A 19,026-nucleotide genomic window follows, 5' to 3' on the forward strand; every position below is an offset into this window, starting at 1 on the left:
CAAAAACCTAACCATTCAGCTCAGAATTATTTCCTGTCAGCCCTTTCTCTTTGTGCTAGTATTCACTGTGACCTTCCTTTTCAATAAAAGATTGTCTGCCACTTCCCAGTCTGTGGCTAGTCTTAAAATCATAACAAGTATTTCTTTAAAAGGTTTGTTAAAGCTAATCTCCCCGCCTAGAAGAAAAGCAGCTCAACAAACAACCACTTTCTCATTCTCACAGTATCACCAAAGCATTCAGGTCCCATGCAAACATCAGTATCATTTTAAAACATGCCCTTCTTCATTCTCTCTCAACTTTTCATTCCGGTTTACTCACAAAAACAAACAAAAAATCCCTAACCTTGTACCACAACATCAGGTTTAAATCCAGTGGAAAATCTTCTGTTTAAGGGATCAATTTCACCTGCAGCCAGAAATCCCTAGAAAAAAAAAGAAATAAAAGAGGAAGGAGACAAGCAAAAATTAAGCAAAATGCTTTTGATGACATCTAGAAGATATCTTAACCAATTTTCACATTTTATCAGGAAAGCCAGATTAAAGTCTGGTTTCCTCATCCCACCCACTAAGTAGTACATTCAGCAGAAACAGTGCTGCAATACTTTTTGGAAGAAGAAAATGGTTATGACTGACACAATCTGCACATCCATATTCTCTATTTTAGAGTTGCAGCAAGTGAAACAACGTTACCAGGCCAGTGATTTTTCTGCAGTTCCTCAGGGATACTCAGTTGCTCCTTCACCAAGTCCATAGCTAATACTGGACAATTCTGTAAGGCATCTTATGCTGCAGAATAAGGTGCAACCCAGTGGAGCTAAAGTGGCAGAATCTTAGCTCTGGAACAGTTAAATCAGTCTGGACTTTGTATTTCCTTAGCATAATGATATATCTAGCCCATCTAGCAACTTACTGAACTTGATGAGAAAGACAGTTTAGCACAATGTAACTAACATACAGATGGTACGTTATCCATAATATACATAGTACACAAATAAGATCCCGAAAGCTCAAAGTGATTCCTCCACAGTATCTATTGGAAAACCTGACCCCTACCTGATAGTCAAACTGTCCTCAAAGGCTAAACCAACTCGAAACAGAATGAAATACAAACTCACCTACTGTACAAGAAATAATTACCTCTGCTAATAAGCAACTAAGGATGTACAATGACTGCCCCCAAAGATGAGGCAGCTTTCCCACTGGGACACGATCCACTGAGTGAGGATTTTCATACTCCTCATCAACCTGACAAAAAAAGCACAAACAAGAAAATTATCTTGAAGTTCTAAAGAACAACCAATAACACGGAAGCATTTGTAAAAATACGGACTATCATCTACCCTTTCTAACCCCCTATTATTGACATCTCTTGATTTTACTTTTGAGGCTGCACACTGCCTGGGACAAGAACTATACTTCCTTTTCATATAACACCCAAACTTTTAAAGCTGTAGGTTGAATGAGGACTATGCACACAAGTATAGCTTTGGTGCCAGGACCTCCCCTTTCTTCTCATCATCTTCCCTTTGGGCAGCTTCTGGGGAACTGTGTCAGCCTTCCAGCTCCGTGCAAGATGATTCTTGAACTCCACTGCTGTCTACCTAGCTTCCTGAAGGTGCATTTGGAAGGGCTTTCCAAAACTGAAGTCTATTCTACCCTACTTACATTAGCAAGAATGGTCTACAGAAAAATAAAGTATCATCTACTTTTGGCAAACAGAAAAACAAAACCCTGGACTTGATCTTGCAATATACAGATCTATTGAGGGAGGAGCATAAAGCCTCCTGGATATCATCTTTACCAGAGCCATTTTAAAATTTTAAAATGGCAGGCAAAAATTACACCATTTATTTGGCACATTCTTCAGATCATAATCATATCAGAATTTACAAAAAGGCTCTGTGCTGTTACACAGTTGCTCCCAGCACGAAGGTAACTTCAGCCTTAGACCTGTGAGTAAGACATCAGCTGTTGATACTTCTTCCCTAAACTCAGACCAGTCCAAAAGGCTCCACCCCCTCAGTGAAGGCTGAGAAGTCTGGAATGGGAGAAGTTGGCAGGAAGAGATACAAAATCAAGTAGCACGGAAGGGGATGTAATGTTATCTGAATTTCTCTGTTACAAGGGGAGAAACGGGTATAACAGTGACAGCAAGGATGAGAAAAAACAAACAAACAAAGAACAGACAAAAACCATGCTAAAAATCTAACGAAAATCCCAATTCATCTGAAGCCTGTTTTCATCTCAAATACAAGCTCTGAAAAAGAGTGAGCATAAACCACTGGTAGAATAAACAGCCAGAACAGTCTATGTTTTATTTCTTCTTTGAGATTCAATTCCTAAATCACCAGAAGCACTTCTTAAATGCACCTTATTATAAGTGCTTACAAATTTCAAACCTGCTAATGAACTTCCATAGACTCTTAGATTCCTATCTCCAGGATTTAATCATTTAGAAGCTTTTAAAAAAATTTAACATTTCTCAGCGGGAACCACAAAAGGTTTATTGGTATTTAATAACGTGCTATGGGTTGTTTTATTTTTATTGCTGGCTTAGATTTATGAGTTACAGGAAAATGGTACACTGTTCTTGATATCTATACTTCACGTACTGAAGGGGATGCTGCATTTTCACAATACCTTTTCTGAAGGGACTGCATATAGTTCAGGCATTAGAACTATTCCATTCTTTTCTCTGATTAGTATTCCTTCCAAAGCCTCTCTGTACTCTTCTACCTAGAAATATTTATATAAGAAAATAAGACAATACACTCAGCAAAATAGAAACAGTACAGTTATATATATATACTATCTATTGAAAATTCATAAAAAATTAAACGATAAGGGGGACTGGGGAAAATGGGCCACAGCTTGCTGATGGAAGAATGGGCTTCAAACTGTCAGACAGTGTTCCGAGATCCCAGTATTATCATTCTCCAAAACATAAGCACACATCTTTAATCAAAAAGACACCACTGAAGCACAAATATTCTTGCAATCAAGAAGTCACTAGAAATCCTGCATAAAATTTGATCACGATAATGAAGTGACATGGAAGATGTCAGGACTAACAATATCCATAAAAAGTGTAAGATTTATTAGCTTTCTACCAAACACGTTTCTATATGATATTCTGAATCCAACTTTGCAGGACAGGGAATTAAGTTTCTCTTAAACATTTGCCCTAAGGAAAGCTTTAAATAGATGTAAATCCAATAAAAATACTTACGTTAAATGAACATAAAATCTCCTTGCTCTTGTATTGCTAGACAACATATTATCATAGAGCTATAGAATCATTAAGGTTGTAAAAGACCAAGATCACCCAGTTCAACCACCAACCCATCTCCACCACACCCACTATGGCCCTTAGTGCCACATGTACACAGTTCTTGAACACCTCCCTCTCCCTGGGCAGATAACTCCTAAGCCTGAGCAATTCTGTCCTGGTAGGACTCTGAGAAGATCAAGCAGAATAAGACAACCAATGTAGAGTTAGCCACAGTAATCACCAGCACATGTAAAAGGTCCAACATCCAACTTTTTTTTTTTTAAACCAGATTTCTTATTTTGTCCCATTTCTTAACTATTCCATTCCAAGTTTTAACTCACAGGGAAGCTGTTTACTAGCACTACCAGGAACAGGCTCTAAAATTCTGCTCCAGCCTATACCTTTCTGAGGGATAATCTCTAGCCCAACACACAAGCTAAAGTATCCATACATTCATGTCATGGAGCACTAATACTGTCAGCATCCCATCATTATCCACTCTTGTTGAGTGTTCAGGGTGCTTATTTTCCTAACAGTTGCTGCTACTGCAATAAGGCTTATGGAGCAGTAACTGTGGAAGACGAGACACACTCACCTGAGAATAACAAGTGGCTAAGTTTAAACTGTGGGAACTGGGGTCAACTGTCTTTTCTGAGCACAGCCAGCCACTAACCATCTGCACACCATAAATGCAATCAGAAATGTAATGTCACAGATCACCTAACTAAATTCTAGAGACTGCTTTTGGAAAAATTATTTTATTAATGTGCTCGAAGTTTCAGTAAACTCTTATTTTTCTCCTCTTGAAACATTATTTCTCTCCATCAGACTATTTCTACTGTGTTCAGCAAACTAACCCCTATTTTAATGCCAGTAAATACTTCACTGTATTTACAACATCTGTTATAGAAAGTTATTTTTGGTCTGAAATTCCTTGCTTTGTTTCTGATGGCAATCTATTTTTAAGAGGTTATACTTATAATCATAGTCCCTCTGCATACTGGGCAACTTTAAATCACATGTATTTGTTACTTCCTTCAAGCCTTCAAGCTCTTGATCTGAATACATTCAGTTCTCATTACCTGCTGCTCTTTAATTTCATCAATGTTCTCCAGGAACCACTATAACCTTTGAAAGGTTACAGCCAATTTTGCTTCCCTGACCACTGAATGCTTGACACAGCAAAGGTGTGAAATAAGGAAACAGCAATTAACCTACAAATCAGTTAAAATTAAATGGCTCCTGATGAGGGCCTAACCCATCCCAAACCTCCCTGAATGTACCAAAGGACTGTAAGAACTATTAGCCTTGTTCTCAGCAGCCAAGCCACAGAGATCAGGGAAAACAGAAGCTGGACTCATCTCAATAATTACATTATTTGGTGAGGCATCAAGGCTGGTGATAAAACAGAACCAGACAAATAAACCACATCAAGACCAGCTCAAACCCACCAGCCAACAGAGCCACTCAACCTGACAGAAAAAGGGCAACCCTTCCACGCCCCAGTGTGGACAGCACTGTAGCCTTACCCATTACATGAACTTTCCAGTAAGGTCACGCTGGTTGAAGACTGTTACCATCCTGATGTGTGAAACCCTATTGAGTTCCTGTGAAAGCCAGTGATTCCCAGTAGCAATTGATGCCAAAGGAGCATAAATATTGTAAGAGATTCAAATAGTAGTACCTATCACACTCCATCCAGCCCAAATAGAATGTGAAAGCAAATGCTCCATCCACAGCCTCACCCCGCTGCTGCTATCTGTAGAATGTAATTCACCTACACAAATATGTGATTTGTATGTATACAAATAGTAAAGGGTTCTACCAAGAAAAAATGGCCATGGGGACCTTTACTGGTGGTAACTGATAACTAAAATAAACACAGAGAAAAGCTACAAATTATGGGTGTTAACAGCCTTGCATTTCCATTATAAGCCATTTCTTCTCTCCTCACCTGAATTTTGTCCTCATTAAATACTCCATCAATTAGGAAGTATGTCCAGAATACCGGCCACTCGCACTCAATATTCTCAAACAGCTTGAGCTCAGCAGGATCATAGTGCAATCTACTTGGATCCTGGAAATTCAATCATGCTCTTTTAGTCACGGTGCTAAATTAGTCACTCAAACTCCATACACTGTGAAAGCCTATTTTATACAAATAATTAAAACCAAGAAAACAATAAAAATAAAGCAAAAAGTATCCATGTAGCCTCTTAATTTATTTTTCACATTCAGTTTCAGTCTTGTTTAACCTGTCACCAGATGAACCAGCCCTTCTCAGACTCAGAATCTAGATGCCACCCAAATAATTCTTGTCTCTGCCCTACTTCATAGATACTCTGGAGCCATCTAGAAGGCAGTTCTTTTCCTTAGGCACCATAAGCCTGTCTAAGGATTAATACCTTGCAGAATCATGAATTAAGTTATCTCATTAGTACCTGGTGGTCTTTCAACAATTAGCCTCCTTCAGATATGAGTCATTCCCAAGACTGAGTGGTTTATCTGGCTTACTACCAAATGTCTTAATAATGATACGTAATTTTGCCCTTGATGTAAACAAGACAAAATAATGCCAATTAAAAAGAGAGAACATTCTTCCTAACATCTGAAAATATACATCAGAAGTACCTCTTTGGGTGTCTTGTAGCCATCTCGGAGAAAGCGACAGCAACCGTAACGGCCCTATAAAAACAGACAAAATTATAGGAAACTTCATATACCACTTTTCCTCACAGACTGATACTGACATTTAAGTTGTGAGTCTCCAGTGCCACTTAGGGATTTTCCTCCCTCTGTTTCATGCATGGGCCCACCAAGCCTGTCAGTCCTAGATTAATTAGGATTTTCAATTATGAAAAAAAGGTTTTGCTCCTCTTTAATTCTGAAAAATTAAAATAAAGGAAATTCCTTACCTGCAACTTGGATATAATTTCACTCTTGGTTACATTAACAAGGTTTATATCCTCCACTGCAAAAGCTGGGTAAGAAATTATAGAGAGAAGGCCAGCATCTATTTCCTTTGACATGGATGCTCTTGGCAACATGGAGTATAGTATAGACTGAGCAAAACACAGAAGAGAGAGATATAAAATAGTTAATTTTGCTCAGAAGGCTATGTAACTCGCAAATAAAATACACAATTTGCAAACTGAGAGAACTCGCTGCGTAAGTATTTTAACTGAGTTAATATGAGAATGTTTCAAACCAGACACTTCCACATGATTTACTATAAAAATGGTGCAGATCACAGTCTGAAGTCACCCTTATTAAGTTTACAATTCAGTTAATCAGCATTTCATTTAAGAACAAAAGGGAAAAAGAGATGGATTTTCTTTGAGCACCAGAAACAGAAGACTGCTTTTTACCTGACAATGTTCCACTTCATCAGGAAGAACATGAATCACTGATTTGTGCCCTCCGTGAGCTCCAAAAAGATCTAATTCATCAATTGCTTCCAAAGCAGCCTTCAAAACAAATGAACAAAATTCATACATGCAAAAATATTATTAAGTATCTTTTAAGCCAAGTGTACACCCCAGCACCTGTACAGTCCCTCTGACAGTTATTAGGCAAGACATTAGTTTGCTCCACAGATACTGTTTCCAAATTCAACGTGAAGCATGCCAATACTTCAGAAAAAGTAGACAGTATTTTTGCATTCCACTCACAGGATCCAGGACTGATGCACTGTTGACCGTTCTTGCAATTAGAGCCCAACGCAAAGCAACAGGAAACAGTGCTTCTGCTGAATAATACTTAAATTATATTTAGCAATAAATGCTTCTCTTGTTCCACATTCCAAATTAACCTCTCAATTTCAGTAGCCTTTCACTGCTTCTAGTTGCAGGGCTGTTCAGAGGAGGGCTTGCTCAACATGCTCTGAGAACCGGGCTCTGCTGGTGCAGGGAAGAGCACATTACCATTCACTTCCCTTTCTGATACTATCACTTTCCAAGGGAAGGAGAGATGTCTGCTCTCTCCGTGCCTAATGGCCAACCAGCTAACAGAGACACATCATGCCCTGCCTTTACAGGTGCATCAGTACATCTCATACCTCTCAGCTATAATGTGTATGCCTAAGAAAGATGTTAACAACCCACCCATTCACACCCGCCCAGTCAGTGTCCTGACTTTGCTAATGTGGGGCTTCCTGTGCCACAGGGGATGGGGCAGGAAGAGAGGAAGGAGCTTTCCTTTTAAAATTCTGTTTCCTGTATCTATCACATTTGTGAGTCAGTGATTCTGCTGCACGTTTTGCAGTCCCCAGAATTATAAAAGGTCCTTCAAAGGAAGCCATTATCACAAGGATTTCATGTTGAATACTCAAGTCATATCCCAACAAAAATTCTTAATACAATCAGTTAACTGCTGCCAACAAGGCCATGCAAAGGAAGCCATTGGGTTCACTAGAACTATTCAGAGTGACAGAACAGCCATAAAGGAAGAGTCAGGAAGACATGCTCACTTTGGCCATCCCTACGGAGCTTGCGTTGAGTTCAGGGATGCCCTGGTTTGTCTTATCACCACGTTCCCAAATTCCATAATCCTGCAAGAATAACAACATCAAGAAAAAAACTGGCATGGTTACATACACAACCTGTATTTCCCTATCTCACCTCTACATGCACAGGCTCACCACAAAACCAGAACCTTGTATAAAACTTATTTTACTTTTAAGGCTGATAAGTAAATGACTTCCAAAGAGTTTCTCCTCATGTTTAAAGAGCAGAACATAAAGACACATCCCAGCAGGATCACTTTGCAGTCATGAATCTTTCTCCACAGAACACACAAAGACCTCAGACCTGCATGCTTCTCCCTGTGCCCATTCAACTCATCACTTTCCAAAAATAAGTTTGATAAAACCTTGCTCTTTTTAAAAAGGCCCACAAAACATTCAGAACTATTATTAATTACTACTATGATGATAGAATAACTATACTTCATCCAGAAAACAGCAAATCCCCCCACAGACATCCCACCACTTCCATAGATGTTGCTCACAAGGTAATGACAAATTCTGACATCCTCTGATGGATAAAGATCACGTTTTCAGTCACCATCACAAAATAACTTCCCCACCCACATCTAAGCTGTGTTCAGATGTCATACACATAACTACTTACAGCAACTTTGTAGGCAGCTTCTATGTAAAAAACAAGATTCTGAATAAAGGCAACTTCATCAAGGGTGAAGATGATACGTAAACCTAAAAACAAGAGAAGAAAGAAATTATGCTGTATTAAAACTGAAATATTTACTTTTCAAAAAGTTTCAAGCTTTTGTATATTTGTTACCAACTACCAGTTACTATTCACAGAAATCAGTGAAACGAACTTGAAGACCTTGAATGTCTTGAATGTCTTTACCAACCTGAGCCATTCTGCAATTCTTAACGATTCAGGCTGATTTCAAAAGAAGCAGCAGCAAGCCCGAACACTTGATGCTGATAAAACTACTTCAAATGCCACCAATACACATCATCTGTTTCAAAGATTGGACAAAAAATGCCCTCAGCAGAAACATGGCATTCATATACCATGGGTACAGAGCAGAGAGATCTGAGCCAGCTCCAGCTCCTGTGATCTGCATGGCCAGCTCCAGCAGCAGCTCCACCATCTGCTTCATGGCAGGAGACCACGAGGAGAAGAGCCTTATTCTCACAGGAAGAGTATGACTGAGATGAGCAGAAAGCTAAACAATGCCAGCTAGAAAAGGAACACAGACAGGACAGTGGCACCTGGCTTGACACGGTCACTCCAAATAAACCTGTTTGCCCATGAGACACACAGCTCTTCTGTGACACGGCTCTGAATAGCTCATGAATTTGTACACCAACAATCTTTAAGGGAACGGACACTTCCTGGGCAGTTACTGCAACTGTGAAATCCTAACACATCTCTTTTCCACAGAAATGCTATTTTCTCTGCAATAACTACACAAAGATCTTTGAAGCTAGTTACATTTTTTTTCTCCTTCTCAACAGAAAGTTGAATATAAAGATCGTTAACAGTCAAGGTTAAAATATATTCTGCTTACCTGATGCGGTCATCTGTGCCAAGAAGAGCAGGTAAAGGGAAGTGGCATCAACTTGCAGATGTCCCCACTGATCATCTCCAACCACCGTGGCACAAGTGGCAGAGTTGTACTTGGCATGTAGGCAGTCCTTGGTACTCTGTGTGCGTTTGAACTTCTCAACCTTATCTACCTGAAAAGTACCACAGATTTCAAATATGAAATGCTTCAGAAGAAATTCTCCAAACAATTTCACAATGTTTTGTCTTAGATAGGAAGAAACTTGATGTCTTACTTTTTGTTACCTCACTTCAGCACGTTTTGACTGATCAGAGCGCATGAACTTTAGACTCTGCCTAAATCCACATCTCTTTGGGATAGAGTAAGCTTAAGCTTGCTAAGTTCAGATCTTAGTTACAGCTATGCACCCTTGCGAAAATCAGTTTGCAAAGGCAACACTGTGATTTGTTACAAACCTGATCTTAACAAAGGTATGAGTCCAGTCAGAGTTTGGCTCAGGCAAACAGCAGTGGATGTGCAGAGTTGTACCATACACACATACCTGTCTCATCATGCACTGTAAGAGCCCCCGCATCAGCTTCACAACATTCTGCAGGAATAAAGCAGACCAATTACATCCCTGTATTATCAGCCCTATCAGCTGTTAAAAACAACATGCAGAAGTCACAAGATCACATCCCATGTTAACATCTTCCCAACAGCAAAAAAATCACATTAATCTGTAATGTTTTAAACCCCCTTTTTTTGTTGTTTTGTTTTTAATTTAATTGATATTTGTTCCCACACCTCTGTTTAGAAGAATTGATCTTTTCCTGAAGGCTCTCTCTAGCAAGTAGAGTAACCCTGCTTTTTCTATCTGGCTAAGGAAGTAAGAGGAATGATACACATTATAAGAATAGTAACAGTGACTGTTAAAACTGACAGATCTAGGCAACACTGGTTAATAACTGCAAGACACAGACACAGCTGGAGAACCTGTGGAGTCTTTTCATCTCTTTATACAGCAAGCAGATGACTAATGTGAAGAGACTTCAGTGTGTACAAAGAGAAGCTCAGATGAAGCGTTAAGACAAACTTTTGTCTTAAATTACAGAAAATATTAAGGCCTAAAACTACAATCACACTTTGCTGTTTTTGGTTCTGACCAAACATGTCTATAAACCACATATGATTTCCATGAGACTACACAAATTCATATTTCAAACACAGCTGCTTTAAAGGGCACGTTTCTCCTCAAGGAGAAAAATGATCCACCTTAACATACAAGCAACCTAGGTTTGAATTTCTACCCCACAACACACCTCATCAAGGATCTCACAGTTTAATCACAGAGGCTTCTAAATGAGAGAATAAGATCTTTCAGAATTACAGTTTACAACAATCTGCCAAACAATGGGATTTGACTCCAACCAGTTTCCTTTTGGTTTATATATTAATTTAGATGTTAGCCTCTCAGTTGCTCAGTTCTCCAAATCTCACCTCCTGGAGGGCTTCTAGGAACACAGACCACCCTGTGTTACAAAGACACTGCTGCCACAGGAAGAAAATACATATTCCACGCTGGGAAAACACCACCACATCCTAGACATAGCAGCTAATGCAAGCACACAAAAACCACAACCATATGAAGAAAAAGCACAAAATACCATAGCTGCTTTGCAATGAACATACCTGCTCAAGCTCATAGGCTTTGGCCTTGTCCTCATCCCGGTCCGCATTCTTTCGGTAGGCCATGCCAAGGCCCCACACTGCCAGGATGCTATAGACGTTGTCCCGTACCCAAGCATCCTTATGGTCTGTACCAGCTGAAAGCAGCCCTGTAACTGGGTTCTGAACATGGCAGAAAGGGTAAACAAACATTATTACCTGAAGTCCCATCTAATACAACAAACCATTTCTTTCCACATCAAAAGATGGTGGGGGGGGAGAGATAAAAAGAAAGGATTTCAAAATTTCACAGTGGTTGCACAATATGGCTTTTCACAGTTTTGCAACAGAGATGCCCAGACCTTTCCTGAACTCACACACGTGAAATGCAAAATTTGTTTATTTGAACACTTCAGGACACAAAGCTTATAGAATCCAGCAGGGGACCCTCACCCACCCAGGAGGATGAGCTACATCACTCGGTGACAGCCGAAGCACGATGAAGAAATACAAATCTAAATTGTGTGTATTTGGAAGGAAAACAGGGTACTGAATTTACATTAGAAACTGAGCTGGGATCTGCCCTTGTCTGCATGTCTGTACTGTGGCATGGTCTTGAGGAAGTAAAAGAAAACAAAAACACTGCTTTTCTTCTAGGAAGTGAGCAAAGTGCTTCCAGCTATTTACTCACTTGTTTTACAGACGTTAAAGCATGAATGCATACAAAGCCTTTCTAAGCTCCAATGCAGAGAACAGCAAATTCTGATTGCATTCAGTAGCAACACTGTTTGAAAACCAGAATACTGCATAGTCTCTTGCATCCCAAATACTTCTCTATGTTTTTCACTTAATCATTAATGCTCATTGCCTCATTGCCATTAACTTGTACACTTGTTTCTCAGCTGCGTGTTCAGAGCAACTGTTACAAATGCCAGATCAATTGCTGTGACAGGGACACCTGACCCTTGCCTTGTCAGACACATCTTTATCAAAGCACAACGTTCCCAAACAGGCTCTGCGTTCTCCGAGCCACGTCGCAGAGAACATGAGCTCAATCAGAGCACAGCAGTGAGCATATCAAATCTGCAGGCCTGCTGTGCTGCTGGATGCCGGGCACAAGGTCACCCCGCATACCAGGGCTGTGCAATCCTGTCTCAGCAGCACCTCTGCTGCCTGCTGCTCTTATGTCTGGCTCTTACAGGACGTGGGTGGCTCAGCTCAGAGCCAGCTCCCCAGCAGCTGCTGAAGGAGCCCAAGGTCAACCCACAGGGCCAGAAGAGCAGTAGGAGGCAGCTGCCACAGCTCACCATGGTGAGAGCGTGGCAGCGCTGTTTCACACTACTCACACCATATCCTTGTTTTTTTATTGCTGGCAGGTTTGCAGCAGTTCACATAAAGACGTTCACAGGTGTGGAGATCTGGGTGCTCACCTCCTTCGTTAGAATCATAGAATCCTTAGGAGTGGAAGGGACCTTTAAAGGCCGCGCAGTCCTGAAACGAGCAGGGACACGCACAGCTACACCAGGTGGCCCACGGCCTGATCCAGCCTCGCCCTGAAAGTCTCCAGGGACGGAACATCCACCACCACACCAGGTATTCACACAGCCCATTCCAGTGCCTCACCACCCTCACTGTTAGAGACTGATCCCTTTTCGTTGCTTTGCAGCTCCAAGTCAACCAAGTGCATCTGGGACCTGACTCACGCCAGAAGCCCCGCCGCCCTTCCCTCTAGGCGGGGAAGCGCCTTAAGAGAAGCACGTCAACGCTGCAGGCGCGCACCAACCTCAACGCACACACCCGAAGCAGGCGCACCAACGGCCAAAGCACGGCAAGGGCGGACAGCCGCCTCCACCCGCTCGCCCAGACCGCAGCGCCGGCCCCCGGCCGCCCCGCCCTCACCTGGTGGCAGAGGATGGTCCGCTGCACCAGGCGGCCGTAGCCATCCAGGCGCACCCCCGAGTTACTGCGGCTCCTCATCTCCTCGCCTCGCCGCAGCGCCGGCGGCCGGCAGATGATGGCGGCGGCCGCTTCCCTGTGCGCGCGGCGGGCGGCGCGCCCAGCCCTCACAGCCCTCACAGCCCGCGGCCCTTCCCCCAGCCGACGGCCGGGCGGGGCCCCACGCGGCTTCCCCTCAGCGCCCGCGGTCCCGCCGCTACACGGCGGAGCGGTTCTGCCGCTATTCTCGCAGATAAAGGGTTGCTATGGCTACACTGCTGGCAGGGCTCAAAAAGACCACGACCGGAGACGTATTCTGTAGAGCATAATACAGCTTAGAGTTGCAAGGCTTCCTATGTAATAGTAGGAACTGGAAGCAAAACAAAGTCGTGTAAAGCACGACATGGCAACGTAATTAAGCTCGGTCCCCACGCCCCCTGGTGTGCAAATGCTTTTTCAACGCCTTTAGTGATGGCATCCGCTGGGCTACAGTAACAGGCTGCTGCGGGTGCGAAGTTTTACTGGAATACGTGTATGGCAAAGTAAGGTAAAATTCTCACGCCTAGGAATAATTCAAATAATAATGATTAAAATAATCCCAACATAAGTTACGGTGAAAAAAATACAGAGACAATCTGTGACCACAGAATATACAATTTAGTATGGAATTGCTGAAGCCAAACTCAGCCACATCCTGGATGATGCTCAGGGGAGACAGAGTCTCTCTCTCTACAACTGCCTGTAAGGAGGCTGTGGTGAGGTGAGGGTTGGCCGCTTCTCCCAGCTAAGGGTGAAAGGGTGAGAGGAAACGACCTCAGATTGCACCAGAGGCAGTTCAGCTTGGATATTAGGAAGGATTTCTTGTCATACAGAGTGGTGAGGCAGTGGCACAGGCTGCCCAGGGAGGTGGTGGAGTCACCGTCCCTGGATGTGTTCAAGAATTGTGCAGATGTGGCACCAAGAGAACATAAGGTATAATAGGGACTGGTTGACAGCTGGACTAGATGGTCTTAGAGATCTTTTCTCACCTTAATGAGTCTATGATTCTTTCACTCATGGCATTCTTACGGAAGAGTTTCAGCAGGCTTAAGGGGCAAGCACTGACTAGACAGCATTATGTCAGACCTTTTCTCTGCTAAAAACATATCTGCTAGAGACAGGAAAGGTGAAATATGGACACAAAAAAACAAGGGCCATGCCAGCACTTTCCTTGTGAAGTGATATACTCCAGCTCACACCATCTGAATAACTGTAACACAATCCAGTAAAACAACATAGTTATCTAAAAAACAAAATGTATGTATTTTGTGTTTACTTGCTGTAAATTTATTGTGGGTTTTTTTTACAGTTGAAAATATAAATACAAGAACATTAAATAAATTTACAAGAAACAGTGCAAAGGCAATTCACCAACAGTTAAAGCATTCACAGAAAAGCATTCCAGCTACTAGCATTCCAGTACCTTCTTTTACTAACATGCAGTTAAAATCTTGTGGATAAACACAACAAATACTTTAAACTCTCACTTCAAAGGCATATTCTGTGTAGTCTCAGACATAGGCGACCAAAAGAATCCAGGCATTGCATTTATAACCTTATAAGTGTTCATTAATATGGAGGTTCGATGAGTACATGAGAGCCCCAGAAAGGTGTTTCACCAATGTATTTTGTTGAGTTTGCAGGCATCCCTACTGAGTGCTCTGGGAAGGCAGAACATTTTCTCCCCTTCAGAGTGTATCTGTCTCAAAAAGCCCCTTTCCAGGGGTCAGCACTCTGCAGTGTGGCTCAGGCTTTTGCACTGGGAGCATCCAACCTTTCTGCAAGAACCCATGGAGCAAAAGAAATAGTCACAGCTACACACCTATCTTAAGAAGCAGGCACAATCTGCACTCACACTGTTCAGAATTCTTTACAATATTGTATGGACTCTATTTCCAACCGTTGTGAATGATCAACCTTTTTCAGAGAAATACCACACAGGGAATTACATGTTGCTTCAGGAATTAACTGAGGTAGGGCCTCATGATTTGGTTTGCTGAGGAAGGACCAAAATGCAAGCAGAAATTGTAAGTTACAATTGTAACTGCTCAAGAGCTGCCCCTTAAAAACAGCCACACAACAAAACAATTTACTAAGCTACTAAATACAACAGCTAGCATTATTTTCTGTTTGTTTTTTTTTTAATTCAAAAAATAACACTTTTTCCTTTTTTAAATCACTGCAGATGAGGAATGGCAGTGTGTTTAATTTGTGGAACTCAAGATGAAACACTGAGCCTGCTGAAATCAATGGCAAAAGCTCCCACTGCCTTAGCTGCATTTAATAACTTACTGGTGGCTTTATTTACCACTCTCTTATTCTAACTCTACTTTGATGACACGCAGTTTCTCTGCCTCATTGTGTTGCAGTGAGAGAGGACACTAAGGGTTAAAAAACAACAGTGTTCACATATAGAGTTCTTATCTGGTGAACCACTAAGTGATTTCGCTTACTGAGTACATTAACTTCTGTATCATCCTGTTAATTATTTCAAATACAAAGCACAATAAAAGTTAAAACAAGATATCAATTATTTTTCTATACAAAAGAATATTTAAATTTATATTACAAGAAATAAATATAAAACTACCACTAAGAAATTTAAAGGTTGACATTCTCCTTATGTACAGCACTAATCTGCAACTACAACGTACAAAAAGTTGAAGACAGTATAGCAAACGTTTTTAAAGATAAACACACAAGTTGTACTTTCCTACATTTATACAATACTACTATGCATTATATCCAGATAAACGTTGTTGTACTGGAAAAGGTCTAAAACAAAGCTTTCCTTTAAATGTAAAAATCCTCAAAAAACCTCTACTGAAGAATCAGAATGAAAATGTGCCAGCTGTAATTCGACATCCGAAATACCTTGTCAAAACAGGAGATTCCTCCCCATTTTTTTTTTCCAATTAATAATTGTCTTCGTCAAGCCATTACACGTCTGCCTGGAAGTTTCAAGACAATATATTAAATAAAATCAGTCTTTGGTCTTCTCACATTATGTAGAACTGTTGAAGTAAATCTCTACTTCACGCTGTAAAACAGTGTTCTGTTCAAAAGGAAATCACATTTTCTCAGTGGAAGGTAGGCTTCCCCTCTTTGAAGTCCTTCTAAGTGAGATTCGGCTATTTTGGCTGCCAGCATCATCCTTTTCTTGAAATACAAGTTGTTTGCCTGAAAAGTCCTGAAGACACACATCACCATTCTGCACACTGAAAGAAACACCATTCTTCTCACCAGAAAGATGGCCTGTAGAAACAAAAAGTGCATCCCTTATCAGAGAAGCTCAGAAGCCTTGCATACTTTTCTAAGCGAGTGTAGCAAGTTCATGCTTTCTCATTTTATCGCTGCAATAACTTCAAGATGAAGATTTTTCTGTATGCATTCTGTTTACATTTGTTCTCTGTGAAACAAGAGATCTTAGAGACTTTAATGTACTGTAAACACAGAAAGATTTCACATTTTCAGCAACAAAAGTCACAATTCTAAGAACGCAGACTTAGACTTGGAATCAGTATCACTAAATAAGATGCAAAATACTTCTAACTCCAGTCCTGCATTAACTAGTTTAGTTAAAAGTTTCACAGTTTTGCCATGGATTTGAAATAAACTTGGTGTAAATGTGGCCATTTTGTCCTTTGAAATGCACCCAAATTGCAACGTTTATTTCTGAAGAACAACCAGAATATGTCCTTGATCCAAATACTTTTGCAAGCCACATTTAGACTGAAAATCTAAAACTGTGTCCCTACAGTGAGCATATGTAATACCACTGCCAACCAAAGCCTCTTAATGGACTGGAACACCAACTCCACAAGTGCTAAATTCACTGGATAGAATTTCCTACATCTATACAACACTCTCTAGATAATTTTGCTGAGAAACAGGATTTTTTAATATTAAAATATTTGCACAAATGCTTTCAGTTGGTCTTTCTTCCTTCTCTTTTTCCATTTTCTATTCTTTTTCTTTCTCAGAGAGTAGGTAAATACAAGATACATGCCACCATCCTGATATCACATCTATCATGAGATGGAATAAAATATCATGATGAGAAAACCCCAAACAGAACTAGTATTTCTTTGGGAGAGAATCATTTTAAATATGAAAACCGAGTTCAGAAACACAAATGCAAAAATGTTATTTGTAACAGAATTAATCAAAACATGCATTTAATAGTGTTATTTGTGTTATTATTTGTACCACTTCGCAAACAATCATCAGCATGACTGTTAAATTAAAACTACTGAAAAGACAACTGTCAATGCAGTATCCAATTGCCATTTATGGTTTTGGGAAGGGAAAAACACTGGTGAGAAACATCATGGCAGTGAAAGACTGGAACCGAAAACCCAATCTTCCCTGGTACATCTGACAAAAAACGTGCTTACAGCAGCTTTTGGTAAATAATAGCCTTAATAAGGAATATTACCTACCACCTGATATATAAATCAACAGATCTCACTAAGTATAATATGGATACTTTACACCTTTGTGTCCCATCTCCTAAACCAAGTGTGTGATATCATTTGTGAGGAAATATAAAATACTCTGACACTGTATTACAACTGACCCTATATAATGTGATTATTACGAATAGCAATTCATAGAATGGCTTGGGTTGGAAGGGACCCCAAGGATCATCAAGTTCCAACCCCACCTGCCACAGCAGGTCCACCAACCTCCAGATATGGTACTAGATCAGGCTGCCCAGGGCCCCATCCAGCCTGGACTTGAACACCTCCAGTGACAGAGCATCCACAGCCCCTGCCTGTTCCAGCACCTCACCATTCTCTCTGTACAGAACTTCCCCCTAACATCCAAAAATTGGTCAAGCAATTCACTTCAAATTAGCATGAAAGAGCTTATAGCATTGCAATGATACATACCATTTCCATTTGCATGCACTGAATAATCATTATTCATTAGCACTGTTGTAGAATTAGTGGAGTTACTGTTTGATTGCAAGGAATTGGAAGAACTGGATACCCCTTGGTTTACAGTCTGCTTCTTTAAACCGTTAGTAGCAGTTCTGCTCCAGTCTACAACAGATAGATATTAGAGAAAATTGTGCAACTTACAGAAGCAGTAATATAGTTAATAACGCAAATGAATTAAAATAAAAACAAGCCTCTGCCCACTCTACTCCCAGTTTTTTGAACAGAACAATATTCTGTAAAGAATATCATAATTCTTGATGTTTACAATTATTTGTATCTAATTTGTTTTCTTTTAACAACAAGCCAACTGTTTTAGTTTTACAATTGTGGATCAGATCAGAATTTACCAGCAACTAAAGAAGTGACTAAAAAGCACATAGCTTTACAAGAAGTCAACTACTAAATAACAAAACAATCAAACCTATTTCTACTTTTTTTTAATTTGAAGTTTCCTTTACCCTGTATTTTTCTGAAGTTGCTGGCAAAGCTACAATTGACTCGAACTGGAACATATCTTAAAACTTTTAACCATGATCAAAAGTCGTCTTCAAAGACATATATACTGCAGCAGAACTGCAGTTAAAACCTTAAGGCAAGAACTGCATTACTGCTACCTTTAAAGAGCATAATTTCAGAGGTTTATTCTACTTTGGGAAATAAATTATGTCTGCAATTAGAACAACACAGTTTATTGAATAAAAAAGCATATTATGAAATGCAGGGAACTTTGTGTTTAAATTCTTTGGACAAAGGAAAAGAAAAACAAAAACATTTTCATACTTACCAGAGTTTTCAGCTAGCCTGAATTTTCCACAGCAAAGATATCTTCTCCACTGCTTACGTACATTCTCCTTTGTTACACAATAGAAGATGAAAATGAAGAACCCTGCAAAACAGTGTCATCAATGATGAACAACATTTTGTTTTCTTTCATTTGTTCTTCATTTCTAAGCTTATGTTTTCTTTGGTGAAAAAAGTTCACAACTCTTAAAACTGTGGAGTACTATTCCATTGAACACAGGTGGAAGAAGGACAAATATAAATAAATCTACAAAGTGAATGAAGTTTCTCCTTTCAAACATGAAGGGAAAATTTCTGTGGATCCTGAAATTTACTTTGCACTTATGGAAAATAATTCAAAGCAATGTC

At 40.3% G+C, this 19,026-nt stretch overlaps 2 protein-coding genes across 3 annotated transcripts in view; both read right to left on the reverse strand.

Moving 5' to 3' along the window:
• The window catches only part of PHKA2 (phosphorylase kinase regulatory subunit alpha 2), a 37,055-nt gene extending 24,022 nt beyond the window's left edge, over nucleotides 1-13,033 (reverse strand). For both annotated transcript variants that reach the window (XM_065741354.1, XM_065741353.1), the window contains exons 1-13: nucleotides 12,857-13,033; nucleotides 10,982-11,140; nucleotides 9,852-9,899; nucleotides 9,314-9,482; nucleotides 8,401-8,483; nucleotides 7,740-7,820; nucleotides 6,640-6,738; nucleotides 6,187-6,333; nucleotides 5,903-5,956; nucleotides 5,226-5,348; nucleotides 2,641-2,736; nucleotides 1,138-1,245; nucleotides 344-422 (exon numbers count right to left, since the gene is read on the reverse strand). In XM_065741354.1, coding sequence (XP_065597426.1) covers nucleotides 344-422; nucleotides 1,138-1,245; nucleotides 2,641-2,736; nucleotides 5,226-5,348; nucleotides 5,903-5,956; nucleotides 6,187-6,333; nucleotides 6,640-6,738; nucleotides 7,740-7,820; nucleotides 8,401-8,483; nucleotides 9,314-9,482; nucleotides 9,852-9,899; nucleotides 10,982-11,140; nucleotides 12,857-12,934 — 1,324 coding nt within the window. In that variant the 5' untranslated portion in view covers nucleotides 12,935-13,033. The remainder of the gene's footprint in view (nucleotides 1-343; nucleotides 423-1,137; nucleotides 1,246-2,640; nucleotides 2,737-5,225; nucleotides 5,349-5,902; nucleotides 5,957-6,186; nucleotides 6,334-6,639; nucleotides 6,739-7,739; nucleotides 7,821-8,400; nucleotides 8,484-9,313; nucleotides 9,483-9,851; nucleotides 9,900-10,981; nucleotides 11,141-12,856) is intronic.
• A 1,815-nt stretch (nucleotides 13,034-14,848) lies between these two features.
• ADGRG2 (adhesion G protein-coupled receptor G2) overlaps nucleotides 14,849-19,026 on the reverse strand; it is a 41,160-nt gene continuing 36,982 nt past the window's right edge. Inside the window, exons 25-27 of the mRNA XM_065741358.1 lie at nucleotides 18,662-18,763; nucleotides 17,827-17,979; nucleotides 14,849-16,186 (exon numbers count right to left, since the gene is read on the reverse strand). Of these exons, the coding sequence (XP_065597430.1) occupies nucleotides 16,002-16,186; nucleotides 17,827-17,979; nucleotides 18,662-18,763 (440 nt within the window). The 3' untranslated portion in view covers nucleotides 14,849-16,001. The remainder of the gene's footprint in view (nucleotides 16,187-17,826; nucleotides 17,980-18,661; nucleotides 18,764-19,026) is intronic.

Source organism: Cyrtonyx montezumae, unplaced genomic scaffold (assembly GCF_038088225.1).
Source record: "Cyrtonyx montezumae isolate F1298 unplaced genomic scaffold, pur_monq_1.0 scaffold_3, whole genome shotgun sequence".
NCBI lineage: Eukaryota > Metazoa > Chordata > Aves > Galliformes > Odontophoridae > Cyrtonyx > Cyrtonyx montezumae.